The following is a 22,937-nucleotide window of genomic DNA, read 5'->3' as shown; positions in this document are numbered from 1 at the left end:
AGTCATGAGAGGACTTTGGCAAGAATATAGAAAATAAATATCAAGAAGGTGGCAAAATATTCTGGAGGTTGGTTGAAGAAGCTTAGGAATGGAGGAAAGAGTGCTGTAAAAGGAGTTAGAGATGATAAAGGTGACATGAAAACAGAAGTAAAAGATATCCTTGAAGTATGGAGTAATTACTTTGAAAAACTGCTAAATGAAACAAGCAGTGATGACAGCACAATGGTAAAAAACACTGACCAGGCATGCAATGAGGAATACATATCCATACTTTAAGTAGAAAAAGTCATCAAAGGCTTGAAATGTGGAAAGGCAGCAGGTGTAGATGATATTCGACCAGAAATGCTGAAGTATGGTGGTATAAGAGTCTTACAGTGGCTGCACTGCATAGTTCAGAAAGCCTGGACAGAAGGACGAATTCCTGACGATTGGAGTACAGCTCTCATAGTACCCATATATAAAAAGGGAAATAAAAATGAATGTGAGAATTTCCCTACTGAGTGTTCCTGGCAAGATCTATGCAAGTATACTTGAGAAACAGTTGAGAAGAATTGTGGAAGAGAAGCTTGGTGAAGAACAAGCTGGATTCAGGCCAAATAGAGGCATTCAGAATCAGATCTTCACTTTACGACAAATAGTTGAGAAAGCATGAAAATATTACAAAGATCTGTATTTGAGTTTTGTCGATTTGGAAAAGGCATATGAGAAGGTGCCAAGAGAGAAACTATTCAATACGCTACAGTTATATGGTGTCAATGGGGCATTATATCAAGCAATACTTAGTCTTTATTTGAGTTGTAAGTTAGCAGTTAGAATTGAAGGAAGTACAGGAAGATTGTTTAATGTTAAATCTGGTGTGAAACAAGGATGTACATTATCTCCTCTGTTATTCATTATCTATATGGATCAGATTAAACATGATATCAAAATTGGAGATGTTAATGTCAGCTCTTTGCTTTATGAGGATGATGTTATACTTCTAAATAAATCCGCTACAAGTCTGCAAGATTCTCTGTCTAAATTGAATAACTGTTGTAATAGATATGGTATGCAGGTCAGCATTAAAAAGACAAAGACAATGAAAATAGGCAGAATCATTGAAAATGTTAACTGTGTTGTGAATGGAGAACCTGTGGAACAAGTAAAACATTTCACCTAGTTAGGCACGATTTTTAGTGAAGATGGTAAATTAAATAGAATCAGCAAAGCTGGTATGGTAGGAAGTCAATTGAATAAATTCATATGGAATAAGAGAGAAATTAGTCAGAACACTAAATTAGCTATATACAAGACAGTGTTCAAACCAGTTTTAACTTATGGATCTGAGAGCTGGGTCAGAAGTAAAACACCGAAGACTAGAGACCGCAGATATCCTGAGAAAGATTAGAGGCGTGAACAGATGGCATCAATGGCAATATCATATTAAAAACGAGGATATTAGGAAAGAACTTGACATTGTCAGAATCCAGGAATGCGTTAGCAGAGCTAATCTCAGGTGGTATGGTCACTTAAACAGAATGGGCGAAGAATGATTAGCAAAACAAGTGTTCTCTGCCAGTTTGGTAGCCTGTTAGTGGATGAACAAAGAGGAGGAGAAATTTGCTACCCTCTGAAACAGTCTGCCATCTCGTGTTTTGTAAGGAATACAATCCACAGCTTTTCGAGTCAAATGTGAACAAGTTCTCTATTGCCCATCCATAATACTAAGTGTACTATAGGTTTAAAAACATTTCGTGGATGGGTTCTTCATAAAAAACTTTTCCATTCATCCAACTGGTGTCTGTTTGAGAAGGGTTGAGTCCCCTAATGAGGGATTTTAGGGCAATTAACGCTTCTTGTTTCCACTGCTTTTTTCACTAAGAGAGAGCATTTTATGTGTGTTCATGGGATTATCTCTAGTGTTATTTATCATCTACATTAAACAGAATATTAAGATGGTGATATTAAACTTGATGTCAATATAGGAGAATTAGTTAGTTTTTTAATCTGGAGAATTGATTTTATCTTATTAAATTACCCTGCTAAAATCTTCAAGGCTTTGAATTCAATTAAATTAGCCTGCTATAAAAATCATATATGAAAACAACAGAAAAAAAAGAGAAAAACTATAAAAATAGGCAAGAAAGCAAAATACATTTTGAATAGTAAAGCTATAGCATGAGAAACACATAATAACTTCTTAGGCACAATTTTTAGTAAAAATGATAAATATGAAAATGGATAATAGAATGAGCAAGAATGGTTGGTTGGAACTCAGTCAAATAAACTAACATGGAACAAGAAGGAAATCAGCCAAAACACTTTGGCTGATTTCCTTCATATATGAAGGAAACCATCAGCAAGAATAACAATGTCAATGTAGAACTGCATAAGAAACGAGGATACTGATATAGAATTAATAATGTTCAAGAATACATAAGCAACAAATCTAAGGCAATACACTCTGTTAGATCTTGAATGAGGACTCTTTCAACAAAAGAATCATTCATTCAAGATTTAAAAGAAACAAAATTCTGAGCTAGAAATACTTATACTATTAGTTAAGAAAGCAAAATTTAAAAGAAAACCTGTTAGAATTACCTTAGAAAGAAGTAAAGTAGAGGAGAAAATTGTATGTCTAAGTAGAATTATATTGTTTAGTTATTGATGTCAAAATTATACTCTATGTAAGAATGTATGTCTAAGTGCAAACAAAGGTCCCAAGGTTGCTAGCTAGCTGCCTACGATGACATAATGCCCAAAGCAAGTGTTCATGGAAAGCGAGCTGAACTCGCGTTCAGCAAAAGGAGCACTCTTCTAATAGCAGAAATGTGTGACGCAATCACGTAGGGACGAATAGGAGAACGCAATGAGAGATCCTCTGATACAGAAAGAGGGCGCTACAAAGAAGAATAAAAAGCAAGTTCACGTGGGTTTGACCTCCGTTTTTTTCTGTTCCTGTTTCTCGTATGGACAAGCAGAGTGCTGACTGATCGACAGCACCGGAAGTAATCTCCTTCCCGGTTGCTAGCTGAAGGAGTCGAGCATGCTACACGTGAGCTAATGGCAGACATCAACTAGAGCCATTGGTAAGAATTTACTGATGCGAGACAGTGGAAAAGTTCCCCCTCTGAAGGACGGCCAAGATGACGATATCGATCCGGTAGATGAGCATTTGTATGGCAAAGTGCAAGGAATGACCATTTGTGTCGATCAGCGTAACCTCCACGTGGACACGACTCAATAAAGCAGAAAGACGCTTGACTACAAAGGATGGACGAAAGAAGCGCGATATCCTCTCAGGACACTGGTAATGTACAGAAATTTCCTTATTCATGTAACAAATAGTATTGGAGCAAAGAGAGAAGAACAGATTTCTAATTGAAAGGAAAGAGAACTTTTAAGTGACTTTTGTGCTCAGAAACATGTTAATCATATTGGACTAGTAGTCTGAAAGCCTGAGAGTATGCAACACTCAGTTGAATGTGAATTGATCTTTGTTAACGAGCTTTACTTAGAATTTTGAACTAGTGTTTTATGATGAATGTGTACTTATTTAACCTAGACATGTAAATAGTGTAATCGATATTCAGAATGTTCCTTATTGCTTAGCTAGTGAATTAGAATTTGATATGACATGCCTTTGATGTGTGGAAGTTTGTTTGTATGCAATTTGATATTTAATAAACATGTTTTGTAAGCCCGAGTTTGTCTGAGAATGAGACTGATTTTACCACTCGCTAAAGTTTGAACCTGTGAATAAGGGGAAATTAAAGAAAGTTTTAAGCCAAGACTGCAATGTTGAGATTTCTATAGGCACTTAATACTTTAACAAGATTAGGTAATACTTGAACTCTGGCAAGGTTTCTTTGTACAAGAATTCTTCTGTACTAGGACTCTGGTTGGCACAGCTATATCAAACAAATTTTGTCAGAGTTCTGAAAGGAGAAGCGGTCCCAGAGAGATAGGTTAGAGATTTCAAGCTTGGTAGATATGACAGGGATAAGGACAGAAAAATAACAGAAAAGTAACGACGTAACAATGGTGCAGCCGACAGGATGTGTTTGATCCATAAAATAAAGGAATTTGGTCAATCACAGTGAGTTGGTCTTAGTCTCATGCACAGCGATAAAAAAAATTTTGGAAGGGAACTTTGAAAATTGAACTTTGTAAGACAGTATAAACTAAAAGTACAGGGTATGCATCTTCCGTCGAGCTCCGAGTTAAACGATTCAGCTTTTGATTCGGAATTCTTTAAGACCACAAACCCCAACAGCTTTTTCCTCAATTCTCCGGAGAAGACACAGACAACGTGAGATCTTTCGTTGATATTTATATAGAAGAGCTTAGAAAGATTGGGAGATTGAGTGACTTCCAGTTGCTTATCCTGCTTTGCAGTAAGCTAGTTGGAAGAGCAAAAAGCTTCTTTTACTCTTTGCCAATCCTAAAAGAAACTTTGGATTACCAGAGGTTTAAGGAAATCCTAATTTCCCAATTTTCTAGGGTGAAAAACGTAGGACCTAACCTCTGGAAACTTCAAAGGTTGGTACAAAAGGGGAAGGAAAGCGTCTCTGATTTTTATAACAGGCTGCTTACCCTTGCTAGTACTTTGAGCGTGTCCAACGAAGAGAAACATCACTTAGATCGGGCTGTTTTTCAGCATTTCAGAATTAGGCTAAGGCAGGAACTGAGGGAAACAGCGTTTGGGAGAGGGATAATCAGTCTGAAGACTTGCTATGAAGCAGTAAAAGAAAGAGAACAGCTGCTTGGGGATATTTGTCCCGCGGCTACGGTGGGCCAAGTCAATATCATTAATGAGAGTAGAGATACTGTTAGGGATCTCAATCCTGTAAAGGAGGGATGAGAAAGGAAGGAGAAACAGAAGGTGCAGAGTGGTAATGATGGAAACAAAACTGAGTCAGTTTGTAGTGTTGCAGTTGGTGCCTGTGATTTTAGCAAGGTTCACTCCCTAGTCAGGAAGGTGGAGAAGTTACAACAGCCGCTTATGGAACATCTTGATTCAGTCATCAGACAATTAACGTTGGGTCCTCCCAAGGATCAAGAATCTCCTGCTTTTCAAGAAGATAAAATAACTAGTATTATTCATAGAGAGGTAGAAAGATTACAACAACCAATGCTGGAGAGAATGGATTCCATGATGAAGAAGTTGACAGAAATGTCTGCCAAGTGTGGAACGAACTCTCCTTTGTCCTTAGACAGAGAGGCTAAAAGAGGTTACCACCAAGAAATTCCTAGGTGCTACAATTGTAACAAATTAGGGCATATTGCCCGACTGTTTTGTTACACCAGGAAGCTCGAGAACAAGGTAACAACCAGAAATGTCACACGTTTGTGCTAGACCATTTCATAAAAAGGGGCTAACATGGCAAAAGGCACTTCCCTGGAATGGCAGTAAATGCAAGAATCTGCAGAAGGAATTTCAAGGCACTCATTGACACTGGTTACCATGCTTCCATAATCTCTGAGAAGTATCTCAAGGAACTGGAGCTCTCTGTAAATGGAAGAACTAAGTGGCTGAGAAAATCCATCACACTTTTAGGGACCCCCTCCACAACTCATGCCACTAAATTAGTAAGACTGAGAGTGGGACTGCTGGAGTTTAGTTTTTATGCATGGCATAACTTCTTGGTTTTACACAAGAACTCACTCTCTAAAATTGGGTTGATTCTAAGGGAGGACTTCTTGAGAAAGTATGGCTTCTCATTCAACTATTCTAGAGAAGAAATTCGTTTCCATGGAAGAAGGAATATCGCTGTGACAAATCAAAACTATCGAGACCAGGGTGAGAGAGAGACATCCCTCTGAACAACAAGCACCGGTGCATAAAGAATGCTGAGCTGAAAAGGAAAAAGGAGAAACATGAGGTTTGCTCTCAGCCAAGATCAAATGAGACTGTCCCACCAAAGGAGAAAGAGGATCCTGGTGCTTGAAGTAATGATACAGTCAAGGTATCAGAAGATAAAGAGATCACAAGCAAGAGACAGACTGTCACTCACAAGGGGCCAGTAGACGGTGACCACATCAGCAATGGTGACAAAGCTGATTGACCTCACAGTAGGACAACAAGTGACACTTATCAATCTCTAGGAAAGCAGGACGAGCAGAGCAATGTGGTTTGCATATATCAAGTGATTTCTGAGTGCTCAGAGAATGCATCCAGGCCCAATATTTAGTATTACTAAATTCATATTTAGTATAATTAAATTCATTAATTATAACATTAACTGATTGATTACCACAAATACTTTACTATACATCACAGAAAATTCACTTGCTGCAATAAAGATGAAAATCCTGGACAAAAGGTCTATGGCAATACTATTCTTAAGGCAGTTCATTATAATAAGCCTACCACTAACAAAATGCATATTCCTTTGGTCCTCATAGATTTGCTACAGTGAGAGATGACTGTCCAATCATTACAATTAACATGTTACTAGTAACTTTCAAATGTTTCATTGGCAGGATGATCATAAAAAAGTTATCCAATATTTAATATATACAGGGTGTTTCAAAAAGAATGTCCTGATTTGAAATTGTATATCTCTGCAACCACGAACCACAAATGAATGTGACTTGTACCATGTGAAAGGCCTTGGCCCAGAGTTTGATATGATGACTGCTATATGCCACTACTAGTGTCCAAATAGCCGCTACAACTAGTTAATGAGAAGATGGCATCTAGTCAACAGAAGGTGTTTTGGCACTACACTCTTGGCCTCTGAGATCTCCAGACATCACACCTTGTAACTTCTTTTTATGGGGTATACGTAAAAGACTGTGTTTATGTTCCTCCATTACCCGGTGACCTGGATTAACTCAGAACCAGAATCACGGCTGCAGTAAATTCTGTGACAGAAGACACTCTCAGACGCGTTTGGGATGAATTCAGCTATTTGCTTGATGTTGTCTGTACAGCAGGTGGAGGGCACATTGAGCATTTGTAATTGTGGTGAGTGAAACTTTAGGCCTTACTTCATACTTGGTAATTTATTTTGTAACTGTACCACATTTTCATTATTAAATACAATTATTTGAAATCGGGTCATTCTTTTTTAAACACCCTGTATATTAAAAAATAAGTTTGAATTTAATAAGTAATCTATATTGTATTTTGTAACTTAAAAAAAAAGCTGCATTATGAGTCCATACCTTATTGAGCAATCTACTGCTGAAAAAATACAATTTTGATTCTCTAGTTTTGTGAAAATTGAGGGTTACAAGTGCATCTACTCCAACCGATGCATAATTATTCATGAAGAGCTCCTAAAACAGTAATAATTTCATTAGCAATTTAAGAAATATTTAATAACTAAATACTTTTACAATTACGGATAATAAGTCATTATCCGTAATTGTAAAATTATGGATAATAACCATATTATAATTATATAATAATAATTATGGATAATAATCCCGCATTGAAATTTTAACTTTTTAATTATTTATCTTTAAATCATAAAATTAAGTTGTATTAAAAATCTTAAAACAATACAAATAGACTCCAACTTATGCAAATTATCCTGAGAGGACTATGGAAAAAATTTCGAATTATAAAAATTTTGCTTAATGCATTCACATTATTCGCATGTCAAACATAAGGCAGACAGCTCACATTCATTTTAGTTTCATTTACTACTGAACAGAGATAAGATGTGTATTTGCATTCATACACTTTAATATCTGCATGCACTGTCATAGAGTACAACATGACTGAAAAAAAGAACAGAAGTGAAAAAATTAATCCATGCATAAAGACACCAAAACTGATTAGACATGAAAATGAAAGAGAAATGGAAAGGGGTGGAAAAAGCTGGCATTGAACACGGAAGAACATAAAGACTCCTTATCATGCACTGTGTGTTATCAAGAGATTTGCGAAGAAAAGAAAAAAGCCACTGTTCAGTCATCTCTTGGTAATTTCACAAGGTCAAACAGCCAAATTAAACTTTTTAATTATTCTATTTTATAAAAATATTTATACTATATATATATTACTTTGCAATACTGAAATTTAATTTGTATGTGCATCCTGTGAATAAAATTAACAGAAATAACCTTTAAAGCATGTTAATGTACTACTGCATACATATACAGTAAACACATAAGCAATAGGGTATGATTAACTGGCGAGGGTGGGTGGATTAAATTTGACTTATAATTTGTGTTATGTTTTGTAAAACACAACTCTTATGTAAGTCAGAATCTATTTAACATTTAATATTAAAATCTAAAAATGTGCAAGCCAGTGGTGGCTGGTGAAAATTTTAAGTGGGGGTGCTGCATATACAAAATAAAAAAAATAAAAAAATTCTTTTTTTCCCTAATCAGCAACCAATTTATTAATAAATAAATTTACATATTAAAAAATTGCTTTATTAAAAATATTTCACCCTCGCCACAAACAAACACCAATAATAAAAGTTTCGTATCTCACAGAAATAACGCGTGCAAGCGCATACGATACACTGCGAAAAGGAGCTGTGTTGAAATGACTTGTAATGTGCAATCACAAGCGCAAACGAATATCAGCGAGTCTGGCTGCATTTGGCCAAGCACTATAATTCTGACACTGCGTTAGATCACAGTGTATTTGTTTTGTGTAATGATAATTGAAAAAATATAATTCTTTTCATATTTTCAACAGTGACACTCATCATAATTCAGCCTTGTACCTATAATAAATAAATAATTATATGTTATTTTAACAGAATAAAATAAGATTTGCAAAAAATAGTTCACCCTCACCATGAACACTAATAAAAGTTTCGTATCTCACAGAAATAACGTGCGCAAGCATACGATACCTTTAAATGGTATCGCATGCTTGCGATACAATACCATTTAACCTCCCAAACGGCCAGGACGTCTATAGACGTCCAGCTAAATCTGGATATGATTCAGCCCACTTGTTTAAAGAACCGGGATAAGAAGTGCAATTTCACCGTCATGGCCATTAAAAGGTGTAATAAACCCTCATGCTGAAGAGAACGGTTAATTAATCGGATTATCTCATGTTCATAGCCGCCTCTCAGTTGCCTATAACAAGAAACGCACATCCTTGTTCTATGCTGGGTAACTGGATTTTAGTTATATAGGATAGACTAAAAATAGAGAAATTATTTATATTTTTGTTTTCTCTTTTTATTGTACAATACAATTTTAATGTCTGAACAAAATAAAGGTCTTGCATAATTTCTGCACTTAAATATTGCCTTACCTTGGAGAACTAATTTCATTTTTAATTTTTTTTGCGCTAATTCTTTTCTAATTGCTTTCTAGACAAAACATTTTTCTTTGTTCTCGAAGAAATTAATTCACGATAATTATTTGAAATATTCTTTTAAAAAAAAGAAAAGAAAACCGGCTGCCGCCGTTCCAGATTATATTATTATTTTTGTACAAAATAATCGAAATCGAATAATACTTCACAGATTTCCTTTAGGACATGGTGGAGCAACTTTGCTTTATAGAGAATAACATGAAATTCTTTAATCATACCACTAAATTTTTTCTTTATATTATATAGTAATCTACTGTTCTTTGTACTTTCGCTTTCTTGGTTTCCCTGTATAATTGGTCATTACAAAATGAAATTAACAGTTATGATTTAAATTTATAAGTAGATATTTTCTGGATAATTCAGATATTTTATTCTCCAATTTTTAAAGTAAGCGATACATTTGCTTATTTTTATCATTCAAAATATGTATATTAAATGCATCAAATGTGAAATTTCATTTCCTTTCACAATAGAATTGAACTTTATTTCGCCTCTGATAGTTTAAACCCCCCCCCCCCCATTGCATCACTATCACACACTCAAAAACTGTTATGAAACCTAGGTACAGTTTTTATTCAATTCGTTATTTTTCTCTAGTAACTGTTCCACATAACTTTAATTTTTCGATACTGAAACCATGTGGTGATTATTATAAATTAGCAAAGTATAAATCAGAAAATATACATGTTATTTCCAGATTATTATAAATCAGGAAATTATGTGATATTCAGTAATAGGCGAAATTAATATTCAAAATCACTGTCATCCTTCAAATGCAATATCAGAATAAAGAAAGTGAAAAACCAAAAACGAAATTTCTGCCTGTAAAATATTCAGATATTGCTTTAGGCTCTTTAGTGTGCTGCATGTTCTATTGTTCTGTCTCTCAGTGGGGGTTAGTAATCTCCATTAGCTTAGAGCAGGGCAGAAAGGAATAATTAATAAGTATACCCAAGACACAATTCATTTACGAGATGGCAAGCAGCAACAGCAGTAGCAGTGACACTCAGGGATAGAAAAGAAAACTTCGTGGGATGCAGAAAAGTTGGAGCTTTCGCCTTTCGAACAGCTCTTGTTCTACCGATGAGGAGAGAAATCTTTCTAGCTCTAAAGATAGCGATTCTGCCTGTACTTTAGATATCTCTTCGTGCAGAAAATGGGTGATCGCCACTGAACGTACACCTGCTTGTCCACGGTTTCCCTTCATAGGTAAATCAGGAATTACTGAAGACTTTGACTCCAGCAACATTTTAAGCTCTGTCTATTTTTAGACGATGATATTCTTTCCTTCATAGTGGAACAGACTAACCTTTATGCTTGCCAACACCATCAGCAAGTTGAGTACAGTCCACATTCTTGCAGTAAACTTTGGAGCCCAATAGATATCAACATGCTCCTTACATTATTCTTGTTGAGAGGCTTATACGCTGGTTAGACATGATAACTAATATTTAAGGAATTGACAGCGTATATTAGAAATATAGATTAAATAAACTTTAATATATACATTCCGATATTTCGGCAAACGTCACGTTGCCATCTTCTTGGGAACTTACTAAAAGACACGTGCACACAAGTACTAATAACAGCAAATGAGACTGAAGCTAGAAAGCTAGCGTTTCCTAAAGTCCTGATGGTGCCCCCTGGCGGGCTCTATTGGTAGTTCTTGGCCTTTGGGCTGAAGTTCTTCTGATAAAAGTTTCCCAAATTTGGGGCAGTTTCATGCATCCAAATTTGTTGAGGTTTGGCATGTTCCTAAGGGCCGAGGCTGATTCCATGAATAGTCTTTCATACTTGAACTTGCTGCGGTGTATTACTGTGGCTTTCTTCCATCTTATTCTGTGGCGAGTATCCAGAGTGTGGTCTGCAAGCCCAGAGTGGCTGTACTGGTAAAATCGGATGTAATCCTTGTGTTCTGAGATTCTGATATTTGCTGTCCTGCCTGTTTGGCCAAAGTAGGACAGTTTACAGCTGCAAGGGACCTGGTATACACCAGGTAGGTCTAGGGGAAGTGGTTGGTCTTTGGTGGAGCAGATAAGGGATGCCAGTTTTCTATGTGGTCTGTAACAAGTGGTCAAGTCATGTTTTTTTAGGATTTTTTTGATTTTTTCCGAGGTGCCTCTGATGTAGGGAATCGTGATAGATTTAGAGTAATCTTTTTTGTGAAGGGGAGGGGGTGGTGGGTTGTGGATAACTGGGTTAAGGATTTTTTGGAGGGGGTAGCCGTTGGCTGAGAAAGTGTCTCGGATGTGATTTAGTTCAGTGGTTAGGGCTTGATCATTAGAACAGATTATTTTTGCCCTGTTGAATAATGTTTTAATAACTCCATATTGTTGTGAGGGGGGGGGGGATTGTTGGTGAATGTATCTGCCTGTATGGGTGGGTTTTCTATAAACTGAGAAAACCAAGGTTCCATCAGGTTGGCGGGTGACTAGTGTGTCTAGGAAGGGGAGGTTATTGTTTTCCTCTTTTTCCAGGGTGAATTTGATTCTAGGGTGTTGGTTGTTCAAGTGTGTTAGGAAGGAGAGGAGTGAATCCGGGCCATGTGGCCAAATAGCGAAAACATCATCAACGTAGCAAAGCCATATGGTAGGTTTTTGTGGGGCTGAGTTTAAGGCTTTCTCTTCAAACATCTCCATGAAGAAGTTGGCCAAGGGTGGGGAAAGTGGTGAACCCATGGCTGTCCCCTCTATCTGTTTGTAGAATTTTTCCTGCCAAACGAAATAGCCTGAGTTCATTGTAAACTGAAATAGGGCTGAGATATCAGGAGGAAATTTAGCTTGGATTAGCTCTAAGGTTTCTTTGAGGGGGACATTCGTGAATAGGGAGGAGACATCAAAACTGACCATTATGTCATTATGTTGGAGTGTAAGGTTTTCTATACTGGCTTTGAAGTGGGCTGAGTTTTTTATGTGTGATGGTGTATTGCTAGTATAGTGTGAGAGTGCTTTGGCTAAATGCTCGGCTAGTTTGTAAGTGCGGGAATCAAAGCCATCCACTATGGGACGTAATGGCACATTTTCTTTGTGTATTTTTGGGAGCCCATATATGCGGGGGGGTCTAGAGTTATAGGGTTTTAGTTTGTTGGTAATCTCCACAGGCCAAGAAGTGACCTTCTTAAGGAGCCTATGGAGTTTTCTTTGGTTTTTTGGCTAAATTTCCTCCCGATATCTCAGCCCTATTTCAGTTTACAATGAACTCAGGCTATTTCGTTTGGCAGGAAAAATTCTACAAACAGATAGAGGGGACAGCCATGGGTTCACCACTTTCCCCACCCTTGGCCAACTTCTTCATGGAGATGTTTGAAGAGAAAGCCTTAAACTCAGCCCCACAAAAACCTACCATATGGCTTCGCTACATTGATGATGTTTTCGCTATTTGGCCACACGGCCCGGTTTCACTCCTCTCCTTCCTAACACACTTGAACAACCAACACCCTAGAATCAAATTCACCCTGGAAAAAGAGGAAAACAATAACCTCCCCTTCCTAGACAGACTAGTCACCCGCCAACCTGATGGAACCTTGGTTTTCTCAGTTTATAGAAAACCCACCCATACAGGCAGATACATTCACCAACAATCCCACCACCTCCCTCACAACAATATGGAGTTATTAAAACATTATTCAACAGGGCAAAAATAATCTGTTCTAATGATCAAGCCCTAACCACTGAACTAAATCACATCCGAGACACTTTCTCAGCCAACGGCTACCCCCTCCAAAAAAATACTTAACCCAGTTATCCACAACCCACCACCCCCTCCCCTTCACAAAAAAGATTACTCTAAATCTATCACGATTCCCTACATCAGAGGCACCTCGGAAAAAATCAAAAAAATCCTAAAAAAACATGACTTGACCACTTGTTACAGACCACATAGAAAACTGGCATCCCTTATCCGCTCCACCAAAGACCAACCACTTCCCCTAGACCTACCTGGTGTATACCAGGTCCCTTGCAGCTGTAAACTGTCCTACTTTGGCCAAACAGGCAGGACAGCAAATATCAGAATCTCAGAACACAAGGATTACATCCGATTTTACCAGTACAGCCACTCTGGGCTTGCAGACCACACTCTGGATACTCGCCACAGAATAAGATGGAAGAAAGCCACAGTAATACACCGCAGCAAGTTCAAGTATGAAAGACTATTCATGGAATCAGCCTCGGCCCTTAGGAACATGCCAAACCTCAACAAATTTGGATGCATGAAACTGCCCCAAATTTGGGAAACTTTTATCAGAAGAACTTCAGCCCAAAGGCCAAGAACTACCAATAGAGCCCGCCAGGGGGCACCATCAGGACTTTAGGAAACGCTAGCTTTCTAGCTTCAGTCTCATTTGCTGTTATTAGTACTTGTGTGCACGTGTCTTTTAGTAAGTTCCCAAGAAGATGGCAACGTGACGTTTGCCGAAATATCGGAATGTATATATTAAAGTTTATTTAATCTATATTTCTAGTATACGCTGTCAATTCCTTAAATATTAGTTATCATGTCTAACCAGCGTATAAGCCTCTCAACAAGAATAATGATTATCCACGGAGATCTCTTCGCACGCAAGGCCCGCCATTATGGCAAACTGAAGCTGAAATTATCCAGACAACTTAACCGTCTGGCATTCCTAAAACGCTGCCGGGATAATCATGTCATCCCGAACTGTGTCAAATTTAAACACCGCTTCATCTCACAGAAAGCTCTCCGTATTTACAACCGCGCTAGCCAGGCATTACTTCGGGAGCAAATTACCGCCACACGCGGTTCCCTAGCCGACATAAACAGCGCTATATCAACGCTAGAAAATGAGCTTTCACTTACGCTGAATCACGAGCTTTGGTCCGTACTACGTGACGTCTCGTGTACGGCAGCTAAAAAAGAATTTGAACGAGTACGAAGCCGACATATCAACAAGTTTGATAAATTAACAAAGAACTCGGCGCCCAAACTACAAACCAACACTGTTGTTAACCTATCGTCAGCTACCTTAAAGCCAGAAGCACTCCACGCTCTGTCACGTGGTCACAACTTCGACATTGCTCCTAGGAAATTACCGGCCGAGGAATTAATGATTCAAATTGAACGCGGGATTCGCCAACTGCCTAACCACATCGCCAACGATATCAGATTGGATGTAGCCTGTGTTCTCAACAAAGCAAAACCTCCAAAATCCAACATATCCAGTAGTGAATACAAGGCACTACAAGAATTGAAAAGAAACAAAAAAATAGTGATCGCCAAAGCGGATAAGGGAAACGCCACTGTGGTACTTAATCTTAAAGATTACACAGGTAAGCTCAAGGCTTTATTATTAGATCGTTCCACTTACCTCCCCATTAATTACAATCCCACCAACTCACAAATTAGAAAACTCCATAGGCTCCTTAAGAAGGTCACTTCTTGGCCTGTGGAGATTACCAACAAACTAAAACCCTATAACTCTAGACCCCCCTGCACATATGGGCTCTCAAAAATACACAAAGAAAATCTGCCATTACGTCCCATAGTGGATGGCATTGATTCCCCCACTTACAAACTAGCCAAGCATTTAGCCAAAGCGCTCTCACACTATACTGACAATACACCATCACACATAAAAAACTCAGCCCACTTCAAAGCCAGTATAGAAAACCTTACACTCCAACATAATGACATAATGGTCAGTTTTGATGTCTCCTCCCTATTCACGAATGTCCCCCTCAAAGAAACCTTAGAGCTAATCCAAGCTAAATTTCCTCCCGATATCTCAGCCCTATTTCAGTTTACAATGAACTCAGGCTATTTCGTTCGGCAGGAAAAATTCTACAAACAGATAGAGGGGATAGCCATGGGTTCACCACTTTCCCCACCCTTGGCCAACTTCTTCATGGAGATGTTTGAAGAGAAAGCCTTAAACTCAGCCCCACAAAAACCTACCATATGGCTTCGCTACGTTGATGATGTTTTCGCTATTTGGCCACATGGCCCGGATTCACTCCTCTCCTTCCTAACACACTTGAACAACCAACACCCTAGAATCAAATTCACCCTGGAAAAAGAGGAAAACAATAACCTCCCCTTCCTAGACACACTAGTCACCCGCCAACCTGATGGAACCTTGGTTTTCTCAGTTTATAGAAAACCCACCCATACAGGCAGATACATTCACCAACAATCCCACCCCCCCCCCCTCACAACAATATGGAGTTATTAAAACATTATTCAACAGGGCAAAAATAATCTGTTCTAATGATCAAGCCCTAACCACTGAACTAAATCACATCCGAGACACTTTCTCAGCCAACGGCTACCCTCTCCAAAAAATACTTAACCCAGTTATCCACAACCCACAAAAAAGATTACTTTTTTGGGTTGTGGATAACTGGGTTATCCACAACCCACAAACCCTCCCCTTCACAAAAAAGATTACTCTAAATCTATCACGATTCCCTACATCAGAGGCACCTCGGAAAAAATCAAAAAAATCCTAAAAAAACATGACTTGACCACTTGCTACAGACCACATAGAAAACTGGCATCCCTTATCCACTCCACCAAAGACCAACCACTTCCCCTAGACCTACCTGGTGTATACCAGGTCCCTTGCAGCTGTAAACTGTCCTACTTTGGCCAAACAGGCAGGACAGCAAATATCAGAATCTCAGAACACAAGGATTACATCCGATTTTACCAGTACAGCCACTCTGGGCTTGCAGACCACGCTCTGGATACTCGCCACAGAATAAGATGGAAGAAAGCCACAGTAATACACCGCAGCAAGTTCAAGTATGAAAGACTATTCATGGAATCAGCCTCGGCCCTTAGGAACATGCCAAACCTCAACAAATTTGGATGCATGAAACTGCCCCAAATTTGGGAAAGTTTTATCAGAAGAACTTCAGCCCAAAGGCCAAGAACTACCAATATAGCCCGCCAGGGGGCACCATCAGGACTTTAGGAAACGCTAGCTTCCTAGCTTCAGTCTCATTTGCTGTTATTAGTACTTGTGTTCACGTGTCTTTTAGTAAGTTCCCAAGAAGATGTCAACGTGACGTTTGCCGAAATATCGGAATGTATATATTAAAGTTTATTTAATCTATATTTCTAGTATACGCTGTCAATTCCTTAAATATCAGTTATCATGCTCCTTACATTTATAGCACTCTTGATTGTGCAAGGTATCGTGAAAAAGCCCGCTCTCGAAATGTATTGGTCTACAGACTGGATTCTGAACACGCCAATGTTTCGTGATGTTACGCATGAAAAACAATTCAGTCTCATCATGAAGTGTTTGCATTTTCAGAATAACGAGGAATATGATCAGGCAACACATGCCCAGTCCTCAACAAAATTTATGATTTTCTGATGAAAATCCGTTAGAAATGTAGATCACTCTACATTCCTGAGAGATTTGAGTATCGATGAAAGCCTTATGCCATTCAAAGGTATACTGAAATGTAAGCTGTATATTCTCAAAAAGAAAGTGAAGTATGGAGTAAAATTTTTTATGCTTTGCGAATTGGAAAGTGGATATCTTTGAGATTTCAAACTGTAATCGAGCATGATAAATATTCGGATCTCCCCTTGTCGATGCACGCAGTAATGCAGTTACTACACCCTTTACCGGGGAAAGGTTACTGCATTACAATGGATAATTACTATATGTGTCCTGAACTTGCTGATTTGCTTTTACAGCATTGTACAGATAGTTATGGTATAAATGCAAAAAAGGTGAGACATGCCTCCAGATCTGGCTTCAGGAAAGCTATCGAAGGGGAAAATCCGAGCTTATCAGCGAGGGAAAGTCTTTGCACTATGTTGGAAAGACAAAAAAAGATATTTTTCTGCTGTCTTCCCTGCACAATCCATCAACGGAATCCGTGGAGAAGCATGGTTTTGAAGAAAGACAAATCCATTGCTGTGTGTGCATACAACGACACTATGGGTGGAGTTGACAGGTGCGATCAGCAGCTATCATTCTACTCTGTAATGAGGAAACAGCATAAAAAATATTACAAAAAAGTGTTTGGACACATATTGGATTTTGCTATTTGGAACAGTTTCCTCCTGCACAAGAAAAAATGTTTGTCTACCATAACATATCTAGAATACAGAATAGAAATTGCGAAAGCATTGCTGCATGCACATGCGCCTTCTTCAGCAAGCAGAAAACAGGCAATCCTGCCAGACATCTGAGATTGAACACTGCTAACTCTAACCATTATCCCGCTAATAAACTCTAACCATTATTATTATTACTATTATTACGGGCAACTCCAGGGAGTCATTGGACTCATCGAGGGAGGCCCCAAATCATATTCATCACAACTATTTGACATTCATACAGTATCTATTATACCTCGCCTTAAACTCATTCACTGTCACAGCATCCACCACAGACTCAGGGAGCGCATTCCACTCATTCACTACTCTAAAAGTAAAGAACCCAGCTCTAACACGTTTACTAACCACACTTTTGCCCAGTTTCCATGGATGTCACCTAGTCCTCCCACAACCAGCCCTGTTCTCAAAAATATCTTCTGAATTAATTTTATAGAAACCCTTCAGTAATTTGAATGTCTCAATCATATCTCCCCTCCTCCGCCTATCAACCAATTTTTGAAACCCACAAATCCTCAACCTGTTCTCATACGGTTCATTCCACAGACCTGCTATCATCTTGGTCACTCGCCTCTGGATCCTCTCCACCTCCTCCCCATCAAGAAGAAACCTAGGTGACCAAATCTGAGCACAGTAGTCTAGATGGGGTCTTATCAAGGCTCGATACAGAGGAACAATAACCTGCTTGTCTCTGCTTGTCATCGTATTCTTCAGCAACCAAGTGATTTGATGAGCTGTTTTGGTCACTTTTGCAATGTGTCGCCTAAATTTCAATTCCTTATCTACCAACACTCCTAAATCTCGTGCCTCATCAATTTCCTGGAGCACGGTTCCACCAATGCAGTAAGCTGCCGCCAATCTTTTCACCCCAAAATGCATAACCTTACATTTTGCCACATTAAACTGACATCCATTCTCCTTAGCCCAGACCTCCAATCTATCCAAATCATCCTGCAAAATTTTGACGTCATCTGCATTCACTATTGCCCTACCCAACTTCGCATCATCCGCAAACAAATGAACTGTTCCTCTCAGATCATTTCCTATATCATTTATGAACAAATTAAACAGCAGTGGTCCAAGAACAGATCCTTGTGGCACACCACTAGTCACAGGCCGTCTTGTGGACTCTACTCCCGAGTAAACCACTCTCTGATATCTCTCCGTCAACCACCCTCCTATCCATCTCACCAACCCTATGTCCATTCCCATATGCTGCAATTTACTGATTAGAATTCCATGTGGAATCCTGTCAAAGGCCTTGGCAAGGTCCAGTAGAATCACCGTAAACCCATTACCCTTATCCAGTTCAGCCGTCACTGTGTTATAATACGTGAGCAAGTTACTGAGGCATGACCTACCCTTCACAAAACCATGCTGTCCCCAATACAGTATCCCATTTTCTTCTATCCAATCTTGTATTTTCCTCTTGACTATTTTCTCTAAGACCTTGACAATGATTCCTGATATGCTAATCGGTCGGTAATTTACTACAGCAGTCTTGGAACCACCTTTATGCAGTGGAACTATTTTCCCCTCTTTCCACCCGCTTGGCTATCATCTCGGCTACCACCCGTTTGTCTACCATAACATATCTAGAATACAGAATAGAAATTGCGAAAGCATTGCTGCATGCACATGCGCCTTCTTCAGCAAGCAGAAAAACAGGCAATCCTGCCAGACATCTGAGATTGAACACTGCTAACTCTAACCATTATCCCGCTAATAAACTCTAACCATTATTATTATTACTATTATTACGGGCAACTCCAGGGAGTCATTGGACTCATCGAGGGAGGCCCCAAATCATATTCATCACAACTATTTGACATTCATACAGTATCTATCATACCTCGCCTTAAACTCATTCACTGTCACAGCATCCACCACAGACTCAGGGAGCGCTTTATTATCCCGCTACAACCAATGGCTAATAAAAAACCTGCATGCAAATGTTATGTATGTAATAAAAAAAATATCAGAAAGGAAACAAAAATCTGGTGCCCTGAGTGTAAAACTGCTTTGTGTGTTTACCTTTGCTTTAGGGTGTTCCACACTGTTCAAGAATTTTAAATTCTGAACAGTATGAAATAAAAAATGTTTCTTTTCAGGGCCATCAAAACAGTCCTTTTCAGGACTACAAATATTGATAGAGTGATACCTGAATGTACTGTTTCCTTTTCATCTTGAAGGCTAATTTTTATAACACAATGATATTTTCGAAGGAATAAAATATAAGAGGAACTGGAATACTTCCTCATTCATTGTATTTCACCAGAACAATAAAAAATAATAAAATAAAATCTAGCCTATATATGTATAAAATAATAAGCCTTTTCATGTCACGTTTTTTGAAACGTTTCGATACTCGGGGGCTACCCTGAGTATCGAGTCATCAGAATTCAAGGAGAACAGGCCTACCAGTCCGGAACTTGGGGGTTGAGTGCCAGGGGAGGCAGAGTCCCCCTTTTGAAGACTCGACACTTGGGAATACTCTAGGCGCCAGGGGTCGGAACCCCCCTTTCGAGTCTTCAAAATTCGAGTCATCAGAATTCAAGGAGAACCGGCCTACCAGTCTGAACTCAGGTGGTTGGTGGCCGTAGGCGCCAGAGTGGGGAGGCAACCCCCTTTTAAGTCTTCAAAGTTCGAGTCATCAGAATTCAAGGAGAACTGGCCTACCAGTCCGGAACACGGGGAGATTGGGCATAGCCCCCCTAGTTAATAAATGAAATATATAAATAATAACGTGAACATTTTCCCCTTGCCAACACTCAACATTGATGTGATATGGGTTCCAAATTTCTTGTTTCGGAGATATATATATATATATATATATATATATATATATATGTTACAAAGTTTTGTAATAAAAATTTCTGCTACAATGAAGTTTGACAGAATCAACAATATTATTACTACCTTATTTCTGTTTCTCGTGTGGGAGAAAAACAGTAAAATGTCACTCTTATAATTATATCAGATGTTATAATGGCAAAAATAGTAAGAAAAAAGTCATTTGCACTGTCTCTTCAAAACACAAAGAAAGAACATTGTAAATTCAGCCAGTGGAAAAGAAAATACTGTACTACATATTTTTCTTCTGTTATCTGATTTTTTTTTCTTTTAGTACAAAGAAGAAATCACTGCATATAACATGGAATCTGCAGGAAGGAAAAAATCTGGAAATTGGTTACACTATAACGAATAGAGAAATCATGTCAGAAAAATTATTCACTTAAGATTCTAATATCAGCAGACATAACATTTTCTTCTAGATTAGATATCTAAAATAACTGAACCTTTGCTACTATTTTACACTAAAATGAATGGGTATGTACCCCAAGTGATTTATATTTGTAACAGTTGTCTTGAGAACGTTTTATCAAATAAATTCTCTGAAATATCTGCAGATTGATTAGGTCTATACCCCCCTCCAAAAAAAAAATGAAGATTATGAAACGCATATGCACCTTTTCTTTGAAAATAATTTAAATCCTCTTTTTCAAGATAATTGTACGAAATAATTTCTAATTTTTCGATAATAAAAGTGAAACTGATCATGATAAATTAAGAAATTATTTTGGCATAAATAATGTATCAGCATGTAAACGAAATGTCAGTATTTCTGTTAGGATATCGGTAATCAACAATTGAAAAGGAAACAAGACATTCTTGATGTATTCTGCACTACAGCCTGAGGCACTTTAATGTTCTCTCCTTTCTTTCTCAATAGCACTGAGAGTAATAAGCCTTCAGGTTTTCCTCCAGCTAAGAGGATATTACCAAGTATTTATAAAACATATATTATTTCAGAAATAGCTTCCAGCAACAGCAGAAGTAATATTTAGATTTTTTTAAAGAAAAACAAACAAAAATAATACTACTGAACTTTATTTTGTGTGGTATGCATATAAACAATTTTACATGGTGAAAATATACCATATTATTTCTAAAATATCACATAATTTCAGCAGACAGTAGAACAGTTGGTTTTAGATTGCAAATAAATAGAACAGAATTAGAAGCTTCACGGAACAATCTGATTGCTGTATAGCTTTTGTCAAAATGGTAAAGTGAAGTAATAAGAAATTTAGATAATAATAAATTTAGTTTAATCCTTTATCCAAGTGTGAGCAAACAAAGTTTGCACCTGAAAGTATCTTCAGGACTGGGTTAAGGTGGTACACACCAGGGCAACTCGTTGCAAAGGTGGAGCAAGCTACCAACACTCCTATCTAGTATCTCCTATAATGCAAAACACATCTCCTTGCGGATATGTCTAATGTTATGCATTAAGGGAAGGGCCACTACCCAGACTAGTTTTGACCTTTATTGAGGTCTCTTCAGTGGGAGCCAGGCCCAAGTGGAGATATCAAGCAGAAGCATTAGCAGGTCATCTCTACCTATAGGAATTGCCAATTGGTGTGCCACCCTTTTTTAATAATTTACTCTGGATTTAGAGAAAGATGTTGAAAGTTTATTTTTCACTTGGTTAGAGTATAATAAATTTAGTTTAATCCTTTATCCAAGTGTGAGCAAACAAAGTTTGCGCCTGAAAGTATCTTCAGGACTGGGTTAAGGTGGTACACACCAGGGCAACTCGTTGCAAAGGTGGAGCAAGCTACCAACACTCCTATCTAGTATCTCCTATAATGCAAAACACATCTCCTTGCGGATATGTCTAATGTTATGCATTAAGGGAAGGGCCACTACCCAGACTAGTTTCGACCTTTATTGAGGTGGCACACCAATTGGCAATTCCTATAGGTAGAGATGACCTGCTAATGCTTCTGCTTGATATCTCCACTTGGGCCTGGCTCCCACTGAAGAGACCTCAATAAAGGTCGAAACTAGTCTGGGTAGTGGCCCTTCCCTTAATGCATAACATTAGACATATCCGCAAGGAGATGTGTTTTGCATTATAGGAGATACTAGATAGGAGTGTTGGTAGCTTGCTCCACCTTTGCAACGAGTTGCCCTGGTGTGTACCACCTTAACCCAGTCCTGAAGATACTTTCAGGCGCAAACTTTGTTTGCTCACACTTGGATAAAGGATTAAACTAAATTTATTATACTCTAACCAAGTGAAAAATAAACTTTCAACAACTTTCAACAAGAAATTTAGAGTAGTTATGCAATTGAGTTCCAGGAGAGGATAAGGGGGGGGGGGGGGAAGCATTAGAAAATCTTCAAAATGAGCAAAAATTTTGAATCATTCCGTATATGATATTTTTCATATTATATTTTCAACATATCTACGAGGATATGCACTGATATTATCGTAATATGCATAATACAAATAAATAAATAAAAGACGAAGGCAAAGAATCACTGCTAAAATATCATTGGATATAAATTTTTGATACAAAAAAGACTTGCAATCAGAAACCGAGTAATGCAATTTAGCATTTTAACTTTTTTTTTTATTTTGTCTTTATGAATAACAAAAATTGTTTCTAAAACTGAAATGTGATGATCCATATAATGCTATTTGGCTAGAAACAAAAGCAAAAGGACATATTTATTTCAATAAATATTATTTAAAAATATATATATT

General features: G+C 38.0%; 1 protein-coding gene across 1 annotated transcript in view; it reads right to left on the bottom strand.

The window, feature by feature from the left end:
- Dgkepsilon (diacylglycerol kinase epsilon) overlaps positions 1-22,937 on the bottom strand; it is a 153,615-nt gene that overhangs the window by 28,043 nt on the left and 102,635 nt on the right. Inside the window, exon 8 of the mRNA XM_090406725.1 lies at positions 7,153-7,266. Coding sequence (XP_090262851.1) covers positions 7,153-7,266 — 114 coding nt within the window. The remainder of the gene's footprint in view (positions 1-7,152; positions 7,267-22,937) is intronic.

The sequence above is a fragment of the Typopeltis vanoorti genome, chromosome 17, assembly GCF_054136105.1.
Source record: "Typopeltis vanoorti isolate ZY-2024b chromosome 17, IOZ_Tvanoo_1.0, whole genome shotgun sequence".
NCBI lineage: Eukaryota > Metazoa > Arthropoda > Arachnida > Uropygi > Thelyphonidae > Typopeltis > Typopeltis vanoorti.
Note: the sequence above shows the minus strand (reverse complement) of the source record. Positions and strands in the feature narration are given on the sequence as shown.